The sequence below is a fragment of the Phlebotomus papatasi genome, chromosome 2 (assembly GCF_024763615.1).
Source record: "Phlebotomus papatasi isolate M1 chromosome 2, Ppap_2.1, whole genome shotgun sequence".
NCBI lineage: Eukaryota > Metazoa > Arthropoda > Insecta > Diptera > Psychodidae > Phlebotomus > Phlebotomus papatasi.
This window is the reverse complement of record NC_077223.1, coordinates 77,359,827-77,382,797: the sequence shown is the minus strand read 5'-3', so window position 1 is coordinate 77,382,797 and position 22,971 is coordinate 77,359,827. Positions and strand designations below refer to the sequence as shown.

At 33.4% G+C, this 22,971-nt stretch overlaps 1 protein-coding gene across 3 annotated transcripts in view; it reads left to right on the top strand.

Annotated features, from left to right (window-relative positions):
- Window positions 1-19,898, top strand: part of LOC129804493 (sodium- and chloride-dependent glycine transporter 1) — a 35,631-nt gene extending 15,733 nt beyond the window's left edge. The window contains exons 1-5 of one of the 3 annotated variants that reach the window (XM_055851835.1): window positions 8,513-8,990; window positions 12,817-13,193; window positions 17,457-17,688; window positions 17,789-17,931; window positions 17,988-19,898. In XM_055851835.1, coding sequence (XP_055707810.1) covers window positions 13,113-13,193; window positions 17,457-17,688; window positions 17,789-17,931; window positions 17,988-19,760 — 2,229 coding nt within the window. In that variant the 5' untranslated portion in view covers window positions 8,513-8,990; window positions 12,817-13,112 and the 3' untranslated portion in view covers window positions 19,761-19,898. Of the gene's footprint in view, window positions 1-8,512; window positions 8,991-9,012; window positions 9,033-12,727; window positions 13,194-17,456; window positions 17,689-17,788; window positions 17,932-17,987 lie in introns of those variants that run through there. The other 2 variants (XM_055851834.1, XM_055851833.1) reach the window with 2 other exon arrangements.
- The last annotated feature ends 3,073 nt before the right edge of the window (window positions 19,899-22,971 follow it).

Sequence of the window (22,971 nt, the reverse complement as noted above, 5' to 3'; positions counted from 1 at the left end):
AGGGTAATTATAGTGAGATAATATTCAAGATTTTCTCTATATATTTTTACTAAATTGTTTATTTTGCATAAACCCGTTATTTTTGATTACGAAAAACATTGAATCTGATAGCAAAAAAGTTTTATTTTTTTTTAGTTGCAGAATTTATATTTTGATGTATTTTGAAGAAAGCGGCATATTAAATTTCTTTAATTTTTTCCAAATTATTGCAATATAGGGGAATGTAGGCATGGTTCGCACAGAGTGAACCTTCAAACAATGCGAATTTTCTCTTCGTTTGCAAAGATCTGACTTACGAAGCTAAGAAGTGACGAACTAGCTCTTTGCAAAATAAGAGAAAAATTGCGTTGTTTGAAGGCTCACTCTGTACGAACCATGCCAACATTCCCCTAAATAGCGATGAACATACAGTAGACTCTCTCAATCGAGTAATGGCGCAAAATGTTATTCGAATATATTGAGAGATTTGAGCGTCAAAGTCATTGTAAATTCCACAAAAAGTGCTCAATTATAAAGAATCACGAAAAAACAAGAGGAATTACAAGGAATTTGAGAAAATTTGCTTCAGAATCAAACGTGAAAAATTGTCAAGAAAATTTTTCGCCCGATTGAAAAAGAACCGATTGAGCTAGTAAACACTGTAAGTCTTTTTGTTTTCTTCCAGTATTGATAGGCTCTAAATAACCTCACATTTTTTATATAACCTTTTCACCAAGTTAAACAATAACCTTTATTTGTAAACGTTTATTAGCCACTTTGCTTTTAAAATTGGCTTCAATATGCCAAATATTCCCTAAAACTTTTTTTACAGTGTGTAGAGACCATTGCGGAAAATTATTGTCCAAATGGGATATTTTGAAGTAAATGCTCAATTTTAACAAAAAATCTATCAATGTGAAGGTGCAATTAAGCCACGTCTCAAAATACAACATAATACTAGATTTTAAATTTTTTTCTCTAATTTTGCCAAGAGGTTGTTTAAAATGAGAGGTTATTTTGAGCTTAAACAGAATACAAAAAGGACCTTAGTGGGCATTTATTTTACAATAATTGGACGATAATTGAGACACTTAGAGCAAAAGGGACCTATCGTATGTCCCTTTTTATTAAAAAAAAATGTAAGACCCTTTATTTTCAAACATTAATAATAATTATATATGTTTCTCAAATAATAGTACAGTAGAGTCTCGCTATAGGCCATCGCTCTATAGTCCACAATTGATCGACCGTTGATTTCAAAACACTGATTTTAAGTTAGGTTATGTTTTTTAGTATGCGACATGCATATTTATTTTAATATTTTTGGCAAACTTTATTAAGTAGTTGTGATAATTGTGATCCACAATGAAGAGAACAAGGACAAGTACCACAATCGCAAAGAAAGTGGAAGCCGTCGAGCAATTTCAATACTAAAAATCGTTGATAATTTTAAAAAATTACATGGACTATAGTGCGACCCAAGTGTTTAAATTTGAAACCAAATATGGACTATAGCGAGACTCTACTGTATGTCAGTGTCATACGTATAAATTACCACATCCTTTTGCAGAAAATATTAATAATGAAAATTTGCGCTCATGAAAATCTGTATTCAAAGTTCTTCAAAGACTTTCCTTTCTTCTAAATAAGGGAAAATCGATTTAAGATACCTTGCTTTTATATAGGTTATTTCTAACCTTAAAAGTTAACATCTATTTAAATGAGAGAAAAACAAAGAGTAATGTGTGACTGTGTTCTTAGCCAATAGGTTATTCCAAAAAGTTTTAAGTTGCTCGTCCTCTAAAATTCTCGATTTTGCGTGGTATAAATATCTTAACAATTTAGTCACAATAAAAACCTAAAACTTAAAAAAATCTATGCATATTATTTTTTCAGAATGTTTGTAAATATTTTAAATAAAAAAAGATTAAAATTTTTAAATCACAGAACAAAATTGCATGCTAAATTGAACTAGATCTTTTGTTCGGAGATGACTTTCTGTATTCGAGGTTAGGTCTTGCATAAACTAAAATTTTAGAATAAACTCTTTACCAAATAAAAGATGCCTACTGACTCTTAATTTATAAACCATTTTCTTTTATTTAAAAAGAAAGAAATAGGGCCATTTACACCGCCGCATTAGGTTCCGAGTGAATTGTCCCAAAATCGGATTTTGGGAGAACCAATCTTAATGTAAGGAAGCAATATAGTATAACGTGTGGTATTTCGGAACACTTTTTAGCACTTTCAAGTTTCAAACAGCTTAACGACTTCTCAAATATTTTTTTCTTTGTTTATACAAATATTTATGTTCCTTGTGCTATCCAGAATAAGATTGTTATCGAAAAATGTTGAAAAATGCATCATTTTTTATACAAAATAGCCAAAAATGTAAAGAAGTAAGAGTGGTATATTTTGGGACAGTTGGGTATTTCCGGACAGACAAAAGTCTCTATTATGCAAATAAATTTCACCGAGCCTGTATTACTTACCTTTAAGTAGAAGTTCTAAACTTCACTCTTTCATAAAAATTTTGTTTAAATTTCACTTTTAAAGTGACTTAAATCGAAATAAACTAAGCACTGTTTGTGTTGACATCTGCAAAATTGACCACATTGAAGGTTTTGTAAAAAGTGAAATGTGACACTCACAATTCACGCGTATTTCACGCTTTAAATTAAATAAAATTGCAGAAGTTGTAGTTTATTTGATACGTAAAGAGCTTAGCATTTCATATAGAACTTAAAAATTATTAGAAAACAAATATTTATAGGATTTTTGATGTGTCCCAAAATACCCATATTATGTCCCGAAAAGCACCTTGTCCAAAAACACCACACGTTACCCTAAATGGTTTTATTAAGGCCATTTATACCGCCGCATTAGATCGAAACTGAATTGTCCCAAAAAACGATTTTGGGACAGTTTAATCTCAATCTAATGCGGCGGTTTTAATAACCTCATAGATTTGATGCCGTTTTTATAGATTATCCAGGTTATGCTCTATCTATGCTAACTAAAAACGATAATTTTAAGTTTATCTGCAGTCTTCTCAACTCTGTTTAAATGTTTTAATCACATTTATTACTAAGTTGTACCATGTCTTGTAAATAATACATTCAGTGCACCTAGAAAGAAGAAAAGGGGAATAAAAAATTATTTCAGTGGGAAATTGCAATTATTATCTCGCCCATTTCTTTTCAATATTAATTATGTAGGGAATTATTTAATACAAGAGGTGATTACTCAATCATTGTATATTAAGTCAAAATGAATAAAAATATAATCAACTTCGTTGCAATATAACATACATGAAGGATTGAAGTGTGAAGTCAATAAGAAAATTAACAAAGCAATTTTAGCTAATATATCTTACCGCTAAATGTTTACTTGAATAAAAAGAAGGGTTTCGGATGACTTTCCTCTTAAGAGGATATGGAAGAAAAATCTTTAATACGTGCATTATAACTTCACGGAAATTTACAATGCGGTTAATTGAAGTAAATGTGGCGTTTGTCGTAAATCTTAAAGGTAATTTTATTGTGCATTATCGACGATTTTAGGCTGTTTTTTCCACGTCGTCTTCGCGCTGGTCATGGTCAAGTTAGTATGCTTTTATTGCTCTAGATTTATCAGTGAGTCGGTGGTTAGTTTATTTACCTTGCATTGTTGTTACTTAGTGTGGAGACCAGTGGGGCTTTTTTGTCGGCACGCGGGGAGCACGGTAGATACATTAAAAGGCCATTAGGAGGCTCGCACTATCGCAAAGTTCGTGAAAGGGAAATAGAATTTCTCGCAATACATAAAATGGTGATAAGGTGAAAATAATAATTGTCTAAAGTGTTCTTGTTCCATTTCTCTAGGCCAAAAAGAAAGGAAGTTCACTTTTTACGTTGACCGTGAAATATCCTCCCCTCAAATATCTATACCTTTATTCCCTCTCACTGTAATTATCAACAATGTAATATAACTACTGACTCGTGCAATTTTTCGCCACACTTTGATGATGATGATGACTCGGAGTTAAAATGTAGTACCACAATTTAAATGTAGTTGAGCTGAAGTTGAGGAGAGCGGGGATTTTATATTTTCTTATTAAATAAAATGTTTCTGATTATCCACCTCTTTTTTTTCATTCTTCTTAAGAAAGGCATACAAAAGAAGAACAAGATGATCATGAAACCATAACCATTTCGTATCACGTGGATAAAACACCAATCCACAATCTTGTGCTAAGTCTTGTGTATTCTCGCGGCATCTCCCCCAATGAATAAACTCCAGGAGCTCAATTAATATGCACTGAACCCTAGAGATATGTATTATAACTATATGTAAATCTCTCAACAAGTTTTCATGGTTTTCACTCAATTCTTAACACACCAGAATTTTTCTTGATGAGCGTAATATGAGGAAACACTTTAAACCTCATGCCTAGACGCAACATGGAAAACGATGATGAAGGCACTTTTAAATGAAATTTAATCAAACATGAAAGAAAGAAAATGTTTTAACCTGTGTACATGAATTGCAACAGTTTAAAGCATTTTTTCTGTGAAATTTGTAAATTATTTTTCAGTCAATTTCTCGCAAAAAAAAAATTAAAATTAAAAAAACTCTTTCGCTACCTGGTCACAAGATTATACAATGTTTTATAATGGCTTTGTATTATTTTTTGGATTGAGATTTTCTGTTATTCTTTTAGTGCTGTGATATTGTTAAATAGGATGAAACGTGAAATATCTTTTAGGAGTTTACAAATGATAAAAATACACAGAAATCACATTAAAATAACCGCTAAAGTTTTTGTTTTTTATTTTACATAATTTATTTGATGATAACCTATACCTAAACTTTTTTAAAATGAAAAAAAATCATGTAAATATTCTAGGTTCGTTTCATGAAGCAATACCAGAACAAGTATCAGACAATAAGAAAAATATTTTCAATATAATTTAATGTTTAGGGGACTATGAGGCAGCTTATGCGGCGATATGTTTTCACAAATATTTTGTGGAATAAATATATGAACTGTGTTCTATAAAAAAGTATTTTCTAAAATATTCAATAGTAGTAAATAAAGTTATATAATTCTAAATATTTTTCCACTGCGTTTATATATTTTTTTATTTAACACCACTCGAGCATTAAAAAATTAAAACATTTTGGATAATGCACTTTTAAAATATCGTAATACATAATGAAAAACACCATGTTATTACGGGTGGGTTTAAATTATGGCAATATAGTTCCACTATGCTAGTTCTAAATCATTCTTAAAAATAAATAAACGATGATAAGCTGAGTAAAATGAATCTCACTTATGGTAAAATTGTAAGCTGATTAGGAATAATCTGGGTATTTTTCCTGGAATTGTCAATCATTTTTATATTGTTCGAGTGGAAAAAAAAACAATATTTTAATGATAAAAAATATGAAAAATAATTATGACTGATTCATGATTAATTCATCGTGAAAGGCAATGAATAAAGGCCCGTATACACTTGGGAGCTATTTTCGTTATAAACTGCTTTTTTGAAGGAAATTGCAGTATTGTAGGTAGAAATTAATGATTCCAAATAACCGGGTTTTTAGGATAGACGGTTAACCGGTTTTGGATGGTTCTAAAACCGGTTAACAGGTTTCAAACCGGTTTCAAATTTAGGATAAGATCATGGAATTTTGAACAATTTGTCAGAACTTTAACTTTGATTTAATATTTAACACATAAATATATTCTTTTTCTCAGTAAGTTTAGAAATTATTTATTTTATTGCTTTATTTTGTATTTAAAACTTAGAAGATTTCAGAGTGTAGGAAAATTACTGAGAGTTTTTCCAATAATATTATTCCATTGAGAAACTAATGCAATGTAGATTTTCGTAAAAATAACTATTTTTCCATACAATTTTTTTTTAAATAAATTGGTTATAAAAGTTGTCATTTTTGACAATCTTTAATGAGGAAATACTAAAAAAATTTATTTTAGATCTTGGAAAATGGAAAAAAAACTTTAGAAAACGTTTAACGAACAAGCCGAAGGAGTTTTCCTCTTTATTTTTAAAATCCTATAACTAGTTAAATCATATTAAACTTATATTTAGAAAATTTGAATCGTGGAAGAAAAATAATATTCGCAAAAATATAAAAAAGAATATTGGAAAAATAGTATATCAAAATTTATCGCTACCTTATATTCGCTATAAAGTTTTTTATTTTGTAAAATCTTGTAAAAGTATTGTCAAAATTATTCTTTTTTCAAAAAAAAATCCAGATTTTTCGATCGCGAATGGTTTCTAAAATCCATTTCTTATAGAAAACACACCGATTTCTACTGAAAACACACCGATGCATAATTTTTGGTATTACATATCATGACAATCACGATTATAATTACAAGATTCACAAATAATTTGATAGAAAAAAATCCATAGGCATTTAAAAAAAAAAAGAAATACTATAAAAGGAACCATTTGTTTTTTTTACTCCATTGATTGAGAAACTAGTAAATACCAGATTTTGAGATGGTTTTAAACCGGTTTCATCTCTAAAAACTGGTTTTAAAACCGTCTCCAAAACGGTTAACCGTTGTAAAGGTTTTTGTTAAACTTGTGATTATGGGAGGGTGCGTAGGTCTCATGTATATACATGGCTTCCGAATAATTAAAATTTTGAGATAATAATTTAATATATGGATAATGTGGAAAAGATTGTCATTCAAATTCAATGAAAATTTTAGGAGAGAATCTCCGTCCAGACGCGGCAACACAATTTGTGAAGTTTTCAACCCAATAATAGATCCATAACTTGATTCTTCTCCCGAGCTTTCCATATATTTCTAAGGTTGTCCAGTGATATTAAAGATCAACGGGTTTATATAGACAGACACAATTAGAACTAGACACTCTTCAGACATCAGGAGATAACTCAGTCTCCGAGATCTTTGTATGAAAACCTCAAGGACCCCCTGGCGAGTTTGTGAAATTCCCCATCTAACGAAACCCATTGATTTTTGATATCAGTGCACAACTGAGAAAGATATGGATCATATATAAAGCTCTGGAAAAGAGTCAAGTTTTTGATCTATTGGATTTCAACCTGTACAGATTGCGTTGACGCATCTGGAAATAGATACTCTCTGACAATTTCTACTATGGGTAAAGTGCGCTTTATTTTCAAATCGCAAATACCCCAAGAGAACGCTACGTTTAGTTACAGTAGAGCCTCGCTATAGGCCATATTTGGTTCCAGATTTGACACTTGGGTCGCACAGTCCATGTCATTTTTTAATATTATCAACGACTTTTAGTATTGAAATTGCTCGACTGTCCTCACTCTCTTCATTATCGATCACATTGCCAAAAATATTAAAATAATTATAATAACATTGCATGTCGCGTACTAAAAAACATAACCTAACTTAAAATCAATGTTTTGAAATCAACGGTCGATAAATTGTGGACTATAGAGCGATGGCCTATAGCGGGGTTCTACTGTAACTTGAAAATAATTCATACGCATTTGGCAAAGAATTCTTAAAAAGAAATTGGGCTGACTGAAACTGCCGCGTTCTCCCCTACACCAAAGTTATTTATTCTTGTATATTGGTTTTGTGCTGTGCTATTAAATCGAAGAAATTCAACATATTTGGCATTTAATATCCACAGGGAACGTGTCACTGACTGAAGATCCTTTTAAATATATCTGTTAGTAATACTGGCTTCAGACTGGATGATCTATTACCGTTTTCTCCATCATTACCATAGAGCTATTCCTAGGAAGGAGACGTTGGGTTTCGAATAGTTCAGGTTACCTATAAAGGCATTTAGTGCTATAAGGCAGGAAATTTAATTTAAGTTCTAAAGAGTTTATCTTGGCTCCAGGCTGGGTGTTCCTCATTCTTGAGAACCAAACGTCTAACCATTGTATCGTACTATCCATGGGTGAAATATGATTCCAAAGGATAAAAATGATCATTTAATTTTTTTCAACAATTCTTTTGAAAATCTCTGAATTTTACAATAATTTCTGAAACTTTCAAAAATAGCTAAATATTTCTCGCAGTCAAATGAATCCCTTGTGTCCAGCGGTGTGTTTTACTGGAAGTTGATTCTTTGGCGTGTCTGAAGAGAGTGAGAATGGTACTGGGTTTCAAATCACCAGTTTCAAAAAGGCAAGGAGGGAAAAAATACAAGAGAGGCAGAAGTTGTTCCCCATGGAGTGTGTGCTAGGTTGAGATTCAAGATTATATTCCTATGTATTCCGGGGACTTGCTGCTTCAGCGGTGTCCTGTGTGATTTCGCGTGTATGTTCAATTTGAATTTAGAAGTCTTGTGGAAATGAGAGGAGATGGGGAAGAATGTTCAATTGAAAGTATACCTACTCTATGAAAGGGGTATAGTAGTCTTACAACTACACCAAATGAAATCACCATCAAAGTGGTTCAACTCCAATGATTTCGGAGTGTTTCTTTTTTGCGCTTCGATTTAACTTTTCTTCCACATGATACTAAACTATTATTCTCCGGATTCAGTCTTCAATTGATTCTCACTTGCTTCGTACGTGACTCTGGATGTGTCTGTTTTTTTTTTTAGTTTACTCCTAGAGTGTTGAGCTTTGGAGATGTAAAGGAAGAGTTTTTTGTCCTCTGTGCTGTTGTAAAAGACTCTTTAATAGTTTTCTCGTGAAGATAAAAGAAACTTATGGATTTTTAGATAAATGGCAAGTGATTCCTCTTGAAATTCAATTATGTGAAACCTTTTTCTCAACAAGTTTTGTACAAAAAGGGTCTATAGTTTCTATTGCCTTTGTCCGTGTGAAGTGAAATTTCCCAGTTCAAGTGAATATTTTAAGGTTTTGAAAAGGATTTCTGGTGTTGAGTGTTTATGTATGAAAAAAAAAAGAAATGAGGGAAATTTCATGGATTTCTTCACCGAGACATTCATTGACCTTCTCGCGTTGGAGGTTGATGAAACAGTATTGAATTGTATCACATGATTATTATGCAAAACAGAGTGAGGTGCATTGTTACGATGAAGAAAATTATGAAGTTTTGAGTAAGAATTGCAGCTTGTCGGATTTTTTTCTTTGCGTTTTGAGAACAAGACTGAATATGCCGAAAAAAATAATTTTTTAAACTTCATTTCCACTGAAATATTTGGGGGCTACCGTTGCGAAAGTAGAGCCAAAAAATTTAATTTTTTACTTGCTCTCAAAATGCTAGCAATATTTTACACGAAAGTGAAATAATTATAGTATTAAATTGGATAAAAAGTAAATTTGTAGAGTGGTATTTTAATTAATCACGCCCAATTTAATCATACAAATTCAGCAATAAATTAGATCTAGAGGTATTAATCTGTCCGCAAGAGCTTTTCTCACTTAGGTGAGATTTTCAGTATTAGCGCTGTTGCAATCATGACAAAATTTCATTTTTTACAATCATCAGACTCAAATACTACCAAAATGTTTCTCGAGTCTCCCCTAATCACAAAAATCGCGAACAGAATGATCACGAACACTTTTCTATCCAGCTTAAAGTTTTATAGATAGAAAACGGTGATAGATATCAAAATGTGATTTTCTGGATAGTTTTCGTAGAGAATATCTGCCTAATTTATAGTTTCTATTGTCACAGAATATGTCATAGATAAACGTGATTATGGGAAGACCGGGGCAGAATTAGTCAGAAAATTGATTTTTAATATTATTTGTGAAAAATATGTTAGAATCAGACTGATAAATATTTCAATGAATAGGGAGAGAGTTAATTACTCTGAATAAATAATACTTTGCTCAATACACTTGGTCCTGGGATTATACGCCTCGGAATTATGCACCAGACGGGTTCATTGGGAGTCACTTTGTGAAATCCTTTTTGAAATACGCCTTAATGTAATACTATTTTGTAATTCGAGAATTTTGAAAACATTTTATGTTTATTTTTCAAGAAAAAAATTAATTTATTAGGATTAAATTTATTATTATTATTAATCGTATCGAGACACTTTATTTGTTATTACAATGTAATCATTACAATGTGCCTCGTGTTGGAAGAATCTGCTGATCGTAGATCGCCCAGGTACGCCTTTCTCGTAGTGAATGATCCTTCCGTGCTCCTGAAGGTTTTTTAGGCACAGGCGGTGCATTTTATTATGTTTTATCACAGTGAAAAATGTCTTTTACTCAACATTGAGTTGTTTGCACCGGGCGGGACTCTAACTCACAGCTGTGAGAGTCGAGTCAGAGATCTCATCGCCCAAGAGCCAACAATCTTGCCTATTACGCCACTGAGATCCCTATTAAATTTATGAATATTCTAAGAAATTATTGAGGAATTCAAGTAATTACAATACGACTCCGATAGAGTCAACACATTTGATTCTTATATATCTGCAATATTTTAAGTTACACTGAGAAAAAAAGAAGATGCGATTAACTTTTTTCATAACTTTAACACTTTTTAGGTGTAAAAATACATCAACATTTTCTAATGTTAATTTTACACCTTTTTAAGGGTAAAATTAGCATGAAAAAGGGTAACTTTAACCCCTAATACACCTAAAAAGGGTAATATTTACACCGATTTCCGATCAATACTTCAGGGTAAAATTAACATTTCCGCAATGTTATTTTAACTTTTTCGGATTTCTCTCAGTGTATTAATTGAGAAAGTTACTATTACACTCGTTAAAAATTGTCTCAGCTTCTTATGTAACAAAAATAGTTTAAAAGTTTGACAATAAACCTGCAATTTTACACATTTTTTCACGATGTTTAAAATTTTGAGGAGTTGACTCTATCGGAGTCGTACTGTACTACTATTTAATAATGCATTTCTTTTAAATGGTTGAATCTTCTTGTTCTGACTATTTTTATTCCACACAGAATTCATCCTACGATCGGTCAACTTAACCCACAAAAGCAATCTCCTGCGAGAAATGCAAATTTTCTGGATTCATAATGCCATTTCGCACTGTTTTTTCGGTCCCGAAAATGTGCATAATCCCAGGATCATGTGTATTCTTTCTTAAGGAAAACTAATAACACACCACTACTGTCTAATTCTACCCCTGACTAATTCTGGGCCGGTCTTTCGTATTACGAATTTGACATATCATTGCACTTATAAAAACTGAATTTGTGAAAAAAATGCACTCAGTCCCGGGATAATGCACATTTTCGAGACCGAAAAAACGCGAGAAATGGTTTTATGCACCTAGAAAATTTGCATACCCGCTGTGGTTTCTTTTGGATAAATCGGATGTAGAACAAATTTTGCGCGGAGTTAAAGTAGTCTGTATGGCAAAAAGATTCAACTGTTTAAAAGAAATTCATCAACAAACAGTACTCTTTGGCCAGAGTTCTTCAATAAATGGTTAGAATATTTAAAAATTTTACCTCAATAAAAGGAATTAAAGTTTTATTCTGAAAAAGAAGCACAGTGTTTTCAAATTTCCCGCGTCGCAACATAATATACATTCAGGCGTATTTCAAAAATGATTTCATAAATTGACTCCCGAAAGTAGGCAAACTAATTAAAAGAACTAATTAAAAGTATGGTAAGGCCTAGCTTCCGTTAGAAGTAGGGAAAATACGCAACCTTCGGACGTCCCAAGCTTCGAACAATTATTTTTTCAATAAGTTTTTAATTAATATGATCCATTATAATATTAAAATTTAATAACAAGTCCAATGCTTCAAATTTCCTGAATAGAGTCATGAGTCAAATCCATTAAAAACATTGAAAAAAAAGGAGTTGTTCGTAACCGTCATAGCCCCACCTCCCCCTAATTAATTGCAGATAATTTTGATTTTTCCTTTATTTTTTTACACAAATAAACTGATGAAAAAATATTATTTTTTTAATAATAAAATAATTGAAATGTCCGAAACTTTGAACAAATTCCGAAGTTCTTACGTATTAAATGAGCTTAATATTTAGTGATTTATATTATAATCACAATTTTTTTTAACGATTGCTTTAATTTCTTTATGTAACATCATTGGCTGGAGATATAAAAGATATTACATTTTTTTATCACATCATTATATTATATTTTGTTAATCTAATCTAGGACATTTTCAAAAGTCCTTGCGAAACACTAAGACTTTTCAAAACATAAGAACTTTGCGAAACTACCGATAGATGCGCTTAAAGTGAGAAAGCTCACTCTTAACCTAGTTTTAACGACTATAGAGACATCTGTGTCACAGCTTTAGAAAATAAGATTAAAAAACTAAGTTAAGAATACATTTTAGATTTTAGATAAAAAAAGGCTCAATGTTATAAGTAATATTCCATTTTCTTTGCTATTTTTATTAAGAGTAATTTTATTATATTCTTCAACTTCAATTCAAAACCGAATTTGCATACATTTCAAATTTTCCCACAGCAAGACTGCAACTGGTTCTCTTTCTCTCCATTCGAACATTTATGACTGAGAAACCTCTTGTCGTTTGGAAGCTGCATGAAGTCTAAGATTTTTGGGTTCAGTAATTCATGGGATTTGCATAAAAATGAGCCTTTTGGATGAATGACGTCCACAAAGAAAGGCGAGATTTAGAGTCTCTTGGAAAGATAGAAAAAAATGCAGTGGATATAATATATTTCCTGCCCATAAATCCGTGTGCATTGAAAACCTTGAAATTGATGATCTTTTAGCCAACTTTTTTTTTTAATTTCATAAGCTGTAGAAACAATTATTCTCCATTTCTTTGTACATATAAAAATTTTATGATTGACTTGCAGTATCTTAATTGGGCAAATGGACAAGCAATTGCATAATTCTCTTCATCCAATTAAATATGTATAAGCATTTTGAAATGGGTGCGAGAAAGGCAGAAAAATCGCAAGTGATTCCGGTGATTTGATGGTGACATAAGAACTTACATAGAAGAAAATTGATTTTTGAAGAAATTTGTGCCAAAATCCTAGTGCAGAACATGCACAAACAGTCCGTGTGAATTTTCTCGGACGATCAATCACGAGAAGGTGTATATGTATGTGAAAAGCCTGCAGAGCGTGGAAAGTGTTCTGGTGTGGCTGGTGGGAGGTCTGCGTGAGTTATGGCATCGACAGGGAAGTTTTAGCTCATGTGGTGACTCCTGATGAGGAAAAATTAAATATATGAGAGATGGATCCAAATACAGCCAAGTATCTCATTGATTATCTCTATTTCACACGAAATGACGAACAATTTCGCTTCTTGAAGAAAGTGAGTGTGATTCATTGAATTGCACACGGCAGATGAGTTTAATAGGTGCACTGAGAGAGATATAAAACAAAAAAAAAGGTTTTTTGTGTCTATTTGATTGGCCAATTGAATAAACATGACTTTGATGAGTAATTATTGATTTTTATGTGATTTTAATCTCAGGAAAAATGAGCCATAAATCGGTTTGTGTGGTGATTTCCGAAAGCGGTGTTATATACCTATACAATAGGTACATAGTCATAATATTGTTGATAGTGCTATGAATTCCGCTTTGTGCTTCTTGTTTTGAAGAAACACAAAACAGAAAAATATTTGCAATATAAAATTTATGTAAAAGATTTTAGCTAAAGGCGTCTACACATTGGGAGCAATTTTCGTCAAAAATTGCGTTTTTGACAGAAATTTGACGTTTCCCCCTACAACGCTGCAGGGAATTTCCTTCAAAAAAGCAATTTTTGACGAAAATTGCTCCCAATGTGTAGACACCCTAAGACACGGACCATTTACTAAAGACAAAATCCATTATATGTAACATTTTAGAACATTATATGGCTACTAGGTCATATCTCAGACTTGTGTGAATGAATTAATTTTAAATATAAATCATGCATACGGGAATACAGTAGAGTCTCGCTATAGGCCATCGCTCTATATAGTCCACAATTTATCGACCGTTTGATAATTTTGAAAAATTACATGGACTATAGTGCGACCCAAGTGTCAAATCTGGAACCAAATATGGACTATAGCGAGACTCTACTGCAATTGTTTTTTCATACTTTAAATTATAACATTTATGGTTACAATTACAGTAGAGTCTCGCTATAGGCCATCGCTCTATAGTCCACAATTTATCGACCGTTGATTTCAAAACAGTGATTTTAAGTTAGGTTATGTTTTTTAGTATGCCACATGCATAATTATTTTAATATTTTTGGCAAACTTTATTAAGTAAGTTGTGATAATTGTGATCCACAATGAAGAGAGCAAGGACAAGTACCACAATCGCAAAGAAAGTAGAAGCCGTCGAGCAATTTCAATACTAAAAATCGTTGATAATTTTATAAAATTACATGGACTATAGTGCGACCCAAGTGTCAAAATTGAAACCAAATATGGACTATAGCGAGACTCTACTGTACATTGAACGTCAAATCTTTAGCCTTACCGTGACAGGTCTCAATTTTTTTAAACAAAATTTATTCATTTTTTATCGTGTTATATATTCACATTTACAATAATTAAGTTTGTCCATCACATTTCAAAATATTTTTATGAAAATACTATGAGAAAAATAAAAGAAGTAAAATGAATACATGCTAGATGGTGAGCTAAGTTTGTGTCTCGGCTAAACTTTACACTTATAAAGCGTACAATACGACTCCATTAGCATCAACTGTGTTCATAAAAATTTTAAGCACCATCGAAAAAGTAGACTTCCAGGTTTTATGTCAACTTTTAAACTATTTTTTTTTATTAATTTTGTGCTATCACACTAAGAGCTTTTTAAACTTAAATATTAAAATTTATCATAGCTAGGACACATTTTGCGAGAAAGTTGCTCAACTCTATTGACGGAATTTCCGATTGTAAATGAGTCCGGAAAAATATGTGATTATTAAATAAAGTTAGTCTAATAAACCACTTAGGGGAGACCGGGGCAGATTAGCCAGCAAATTAAATTTTTCATTGCGTATAATTTGTAAGAAAAATGTTTGTAACAGAAATATTTCAATAAATAGGAAGGGATGTGTTTTCTTCGAATAAGTATTGGTTTCTTCAATATCCCTTATACGGCAGGCTATAACATCCCACTGTCGACATGCGTGGCTAATCAACAGAAAGTGCTATAGGCAAAAGAAATGGCTACTGTATCGGCTATTGCACGGTTTTGTTAAAAATCTTTAGGAGATTGCCTAGTCTAGAACAACAATTTTCTCTGCATGACTGAACGAACTTAGCAAATTACTCCCATCTGATACAAATACCTCATTTTCAACAAGTTTATTGCTAATTCATTCAATTTCTTCTATTTCTTGACCACAAATAATATTAATTACGAGTAAATAGATTTAATGGGGACAATTTGGTTGAAAAAACTGCTGGTTTAACTAGAAGAAAATTGAAATTAATGGGCAATTTTAATATGTTAATTAGCTGAAGTCAAAGTGGAAAATTCGATCTAATGTTCTATTCTTTAATTTGATTTTATTTTGCCAACGTTTCGATTCTGGATGCAATCTTCTGTATCAAAGTGCTTGGGTGAGCTAACGTCAGGGAAAAGACAAAAAAAATTATAAATTGAAAAATCCTAGTCAGCACGACGACTATTATCGAGTGGACTTATCTAACTGATGACTTCACTGAGAAAAAAATGGGGATGCGATTAACTTTTTTTCCTCATAACTTTGACATTTTTAGGTGTAAAAATATATCAACATTTTTTAATGTTAATTTTACACCTTTTTAAGTATAAAATTAACATGAAAAAGGGTAACTTTAACCCCTAATACACCTAAAAAGCATAATATTTACACCTATTTCGGATCAATACTGCAGGGTAAAATTAACATTTCCCGAATGTTATTTTAACTTTTTCGAATTTCTCTCAGCAGAAAACTGATGATTGTAGTTTTAGTTGTTATAGGTAGTTCAATAGTGACCATAAAGCAAAGCGTCCTTTAAATTTTTGGTATTATGCCTTAATTTTCGAACCCTTTCACACTAACTACCGAAATTTTGATATACCTATTCCTACCAATCCCGGTCAAATTGACTGGTATTGGAAAAAGTTTTATCAAAGACTACACTATCGCCTCCTTTCAGGCTTAGATGTTTTAGAGAGTCCTAGAAGCTATTTCATCTATTCACAGCAAACACAATTCACCCCACCTTTCCTCTTCTAGATCAGTTTCTTCTGAAAGAATGTCTTCTGATCAGTTTCTTAACCAAAGGGATAGAGCTAGCCACTTAGAATATTCTAATAACGCCCTAAAAAGCTTATGTAAGGAATCCAAATGATATACGACTTATAAGACGGTAAAGCTTATCGGAATATCCACTCCCTACCACCAAAATGTTTGCATGCTCGCATGGCTTGGAGTTCAACAGAACAGCGGCTCTATGACTTAATGACTATCGGTTCAATCCTCGGTCGAACTACGTTAAATGAGTTCGCTCCTTGGAAATTACAAGGGGCCAACTCAATCTAAGACATTTTTCAGGAGACAACGTGAAAGATTTAACTTTGTATAAATAATTATCTCAGTTAAGTACGTTAATAAAAACAATTTAATTCTTTTCTATTTGAATGAGCATTATTTTAAACATCGAAACATACATATTTTTACCTTTCAAAATATGTTTTTTTTATGAGTTAGCTCTTTGTCATTCTAAATGATGCGCAAATTTTCATGAAATTAGAATGACAAGGGATCAACTGGCTTGAGTTAGTCCCTTGTTCCACAAAAATTTGAACGATAAATCTATTTTGTGCCCCTTGACTTCAAACAAAACCGCGCAAGCAATCATAAAGAATAAAATTTTGAAAAACGTTTCTAATAACGAAATTAATTGACTCATATCATCTGAAATTTTATTAAATTCTCTGTCTGAGTGCATTAAAACCTCAAAATCGCCAAAAAGTGAGTTGGCCCCTTGTAATTTCCAAGGAGCGAGTTAAATGAATAAGTTTCAAAAACAATTTTAAATCAGACGAAAGAAAAACAATAAAACTTTGAAGATGAAGACAGTATAGATAAAAAATAAATAACAGAATAGGAAATAAGTAAACAAATAATAAGTTGAAATTATAATAGGGAAAACTGGGGCACCACCAAACACGGGGTTTCACCAAACACTGCGATTTTTTAATCAGATATTCGATTTCTAAGGACAAAACCTATAGGAATTTATAGGCACTATAGAGATGCTTTCTATCTCAATCCAAGTTGTTAAGAAATAAAAATTGGTGTTTAGTGCTACCCCGTGTTTGGTGGTGCCCCAGTTTCCCCTATAACAAAAATTGCTGGATGCTCAATAAATTTTGAACCAATTCTATATTCCGATGATATTAAATATTTTCTTTTTTATTAAAAAAAACAAACATTAAATCGTATTAGTAGTATATTTATGTGTATTAGCAAAATCAGAATTACCTTAAATCTCAATCTAGTCCAGTTGGATTCTCTCAGTGCACATTATTGAATTTCACTCAGAGGGATTCAGTTTCTCAAATGCCTTGTTTTGTCTTTCTTTTTACAGTCAAAGTGTTCCATCTTCCGGAGTATTGTCCTCTGCCTGTGCCTCAACTTAACTTATGCCAATGTAATACGATTTCCACGTGAACTTCAGCGCCATGGGAGCGCCTTTCTTGTGCCTTACTTCATCCTACTCTTCATCATTGGCTTGCCAATTGTGCTCCTGGAAGTGTCACTGGGACAATTTCTAGGTCAAGGATCAGCTCATACATGGCGTGCCTCGCCAGTTTTCAAAGGTAAGAGACAACTACTTCTCCTGCTTTTTTATGCATATGCAATTTCAAAGATGTCTGTTCAATCTTTCATAACTGGGTTCTTTTTAAATGATAATTTCAGGTGCGAGTTTTGTAGGACGCATTGCATCCTGGTTGAGCACGATCTGGACATCATTGCATGCAACAGTGGCCTTCCTCTACATTGGAATGCTCATCTTCAAAAATGTGCCATTCAACTATTGTGCTAATCTCAAGCGACTCGATGTGAGTTGTTTGGAATTTGCCGTGGGAATTTTTTTGGATTTTTTGTTCCTTTTCAGGATGGTTACACAGCAGTTGGGAAGAGTGGCCAAGACTGCCTTAAGCTGACATTTCTGGTGCCAGTGTGGGAGAATACCTTGTACTTTGGATTGCTCACAATGGCCCTTATTGTCCTGTGGATCGTAACGATGGTCTGCACGCATAGCAGTAAAGTTGTCCGTCGGACAATCTTTACATTTGGTTTTATTGGATTGGGAATTCTGCTGCTGCAAACAGGCTGGGAGATTACTCGTTCGATAAATGATCAGGATCTGCCGACAATGTGGCCATTTGACGAATCACTGCTGACTGAGAGTACAATATGGTTCAATGCACTCGTACAGATGATTCTGTCTACGAATATTGGCTTCGGGGCCATTCCTGTGCTCACAGGGAAGTATCTGTACAAGGGAGATGCCGTAAAGACAACCTTTGCGTATATTTGCTTCAACATTTTGATCACAATGATCGCAGTAACGTATTTTGTGTTTCAATTTCACAATCCTTTCACCGAGACTGCAGTTCATTTTCCAGAATTGACAGCCCTCACGGCCATCTATGATCGTGCTCAGACTGAGAGTGATCCAACGCTTGCTAGGGTCATTCCGGGAATCTCATACTTGGGAATTATGATTGTAGCGGGTATTTCCATTGTGATTCACATTTATACAGCTTCCCGGATTCTCAGGAAGCATCCCAATTACACACTTGCCTTTTCGGCAGTTGTAGCATCAATCGTGGCACTTATTGCGCCCCAATTTACTGCTGCCCGGCTCTTGGACAGTCGATTTGTGGGGGCTTTTATCATTTGTGCTCTGATTGTGGACATCCTGGCCATTATGTGGATCTATGGGGCTAAGAATATCTACACAGATCTTGAATTTTCCATTGGGCGACCAATTGTGAAGGTTTGGGTTGTTCTTTGGGTGATTACGCCTATCATCCTGGCTGGACTTCTTGCCTGGTGGGCAGTTATCTACATTCCCAGTGAACTCCTGATTGAATTTATGCCCAGGTGGCTGCCCATTGTCATAAGCTTTGGGATAATTGTGATTGTGGCATGCGTGGAGGTGTCCAAGCAGGTGGACTATAATTTCATCAGTATGATCCGGGGGGCGGCAAAACCATCCAAAGATTGGGGTCCAGCTGATCCTCTTGTGCGTCATGCATGGAAACAGTGGACGTCCAAGTGTGAAGACACAGGCGAGCGAGATTTCACGCTGAGACGCCGTGGTACCAAAGATTATACCAATTCCATTAAGAGAGGTCAGTATCCTCATGCCAAATACAATGGGCAGAATCGCAATACCTCGACACCGGGTAGCAGTTCACCCAACTACAGTGGCTCGGTGTTTGGTGACTCAGCCATTGAGGAGGATATCAGTGTGGATAAATTTCAGAATTTCCGTCAAGGGACACTGGCAACATTCCAGCAGCACGATCAGAGTTCGTCACCAAGGACGTCAGAGGTGTCAAATGGAGGTGCCAGGTCAGAGCTCAATCCACGAATTGATCTCTCAGGCAGATCTAGTCTCTATGCAACAGCCAGGGCACGCGATGACAGCAACTATGCCTCACGCATTGAGATCTTGCCGCAGGATAGGCCAAACTATAAGATCTCACTGGTGAGGAATCCAATGGCACGTGTTCAGGATGTACCACCGCCCAATTTCTCCCAACGACCGTCCTACCATGACAATTACGATCACTTTGTCGGTGGGTACGACAAGACAGATCACATTTGCTGGCGAAAGTACTCTGGGAATTCAGAAGAGTACTCCACGGAACTCTAATTATAGTTTCCTGGAAGCCACAAGATGCTCATAATTACCATTTACCAGCAACTAGGCCTAGTGACTAGAAATCGAACATGTACATATTTTATAAATATGAATTTCTTCAGGAGATTAAAATAATCATTTAGTTCCGAACCGCATTTTTTTTTGTTTTCTTGAATTGAACAGGAGCAATTCGAAATAAACTATGCTGCACAGGTAAGTTTTGGCGGTTCATGCTTGAGATAAAATTTCCTTGTTGTCTGTTATAATCCCCCAAATGTGTCTCGGATAAAAATCGATAAAATAAAGTGCTAATCTGTTACTTTATTTTGAAACGCTGTAAAGGCTAGAAAAGAGTAAATTTCTTTAACAAAAATTTAAATAAAAAAAATGAGATAAGGTCATTTAGAAATGCGAAGATGAATATTTTAGAAGCAAGAGATGATTAGATGATGACTTCTTAATTTTGTCAGAAATTAGTGAAATTATTGCCAAAGGGAAAATTATGAAGTTAATTAACCTTTTTTAATTTTTTACTGACTAAAGTGTATTTAATTATTTACTAAAATTATTTTTTTTATTGACAATTTTGAATTACTTATGTCTCATTCGAATTTTTCACTTACAGTAGAGTCTCGCTATAGGCCATCGCTCTATAGTCCACAATTTATCGACCGTTGATTTTAAAACACTGATTTTAAGTTAGGTTATGTTTTTTAGTATGCGACATGCATAATTATTTTAATATTTTTGGCAAACTTTATTAAGTAGTTGTGATAATTGTGATCCATAATGAAGAGAGCAAGGACAAGTACCACAATCGCAAAGAAAGTGGAAGCCGTCGAGCAATTTCAATACTAAAAATCGTTGATAATTTTAAAAAATTACATGGACTATAGTGCGACCCAAGTGTCAAATTTGAAACCAGGGACTATAGCGAGACTCTACTGTATCAAATTTTAAAAATAATCTACAGTGCTGTCTCGCTATATGCACAGTTTGGGTACTTTTTTTGACAGTTCTCTCTCTGAATATGCACAACTTTTTTTGAAATTCCCAACGGTTTTTTTTCTTTCTTTTAATAAATTATCATTTTTTTATTCTTCTAAAATTTCCCGTGTTATTTTAAATATAATATGAGACAGAAAAAATAAAATTAAGAAAATTAAAAACAAGAAAAATTAGTTACCAAGAAAATAATTGTCTTTATTACTTTGTCAAAATGTAAACAAATTGATTTTGAATGCAACCGACACAAAAGCTGTGCATATAGAGAGTGTGCATATAGAGAGACAGCACTGTAATCCCTTGTTTAAAAATAGAACCTTATACTTCTTCAGAAATCTCAATTATTAAAAAATAAAGCAATTTCTTTTGTGCCCAAGGGTGTATGTAGCGAGAAAGGAGTATGGACAAGGAGGGGCTATTTCTCCCATTACATAAATTTTCAATAAATTTGAAAGAAAAACAACACTAAAAGTACTTCAAGAATACACTCAGTCCCGGGATTATGCACATTTTCGGGACCGAAAAAAACGCGCGAAATGGCATTATTCATCGAGAATATTTGCATATCCGCAGGCGATTTCTTTTGAATAAATCTGTCGTAGAACGAATTTCGCGCGGAGTAGAAGTAGTTCAAACAAAAAGATTCAACTGTTTAATAGAAATGCATTAACAAACAGTACTTTTTGGCCAGAGTTTTTCAATAAATGGTTAGAATATTTAAAAAAAAATTCTCTAATAAAATAAATTCTGAATTCTGAAATTCTGAAAAAGTAGCAAAATGTTTTCAAATTTCCCGCGTCGCAACATAGTATACATTCAGGCGTATTCCAAAAATGATTTAATAATTGACTCCCAAAAGTAGGCAAATTTGCATAATTCCGTCAGGTGCATAATACCGAAGGACTTAATGCCGGGACTGAGTGTACTAAGCTTTAGCTCATCTTATGCGGGTTTCAGTCCTAAGACTTAGCCATACACTCAGTCCCGGCATTATGCACTTCGGGATTATGCACCTGACGAGATTATGCACATACAATTATGCAAGTTTGCCTACCTTTGGGAGTCAATTTATTAAATCATTTTGAAATACGCCTGAATGTATACTATGTTACGTGGCGGGAAATTTGAAAACACTGTGCTTATTTTTCAGAATAAAACTTTAATTTCTTTTATTTAGGTAAAATTTTTAAATAATCTAACAACCATTTATTAAAGAAGTCTAGCCAAAAAGTATTATTTGTTAATGCATTTCTAATAAACAGTTGAATCTTTTTGTTTTGACTACTTTTACTCCGCGCGAAATTCGTTCTACGACAGATTTATTCAAAAGAATGCCCCTACGGGTATGCAATGTTTCTCGATAAATAATGCCATTTCACGCGTTTTTTTCGGTCCCGAAAATGTGCATAATCCCGGGACTGAGTGTATGGCTTAACTTCCCTAATTTCGTATTAATTAACGTATTTTGGAAAATTATCACTTAAGATTGGACAATAATGGGCAAGTGATCCATTAAATTTTGAAAAAGCAAAATAAATGGTTCCTATTTAGAATTTAGAGATCATCTGTAGGGCTAAACCTTAGGTGTGAAGCCGGTCTTATGCCGAAAATAGACACAGGCACAACCTGGACCCGTAACTTCACTAGACCTCGTGAATTTAGAACATCAGTCTGATCCTCCAAATTATGGGTTGATCCGTGAATGTATCGACACCAATCCTCATTTTTCGGGCTGATCTCTAAGCTGACCCCTGTGTCCAATTTGGACTTTAGGGGCATTTTCACCGAAGGTAAGCGCCTTCACTGACTTGAAAGAGGTCTATCTATAACAGGTACAATTTGGGTTAAAAATGGATTTATTAACATTGCACAAAATCTAATATAAAAAAAAATTGAGAGTACTTTGGGAAAGCCTTTAATAAACATTTCTTAAAGAAACTGCAATCTTGTCTTAGAAGAGCTTTTAGGGAATTTTTTAAGCTTTTCACATCTGTCTGAAAGTAATCAAAATCAGCGCATTATTAAATTTTTTGGTTAAATTTTTGAAAGACACTAGGGGAAACTGGGACACCACCAAACACGGGGTACCACCAAACACTGCGATTTTTTTATCGGATATTCGACTTCAGAGGATAAGACCTATAGGAATTTATAGGCACTATAGGGATGCTTGTCTACTGAAGGAATGGTCGAAATAGTCCAAGTAAGTTTAGAAATA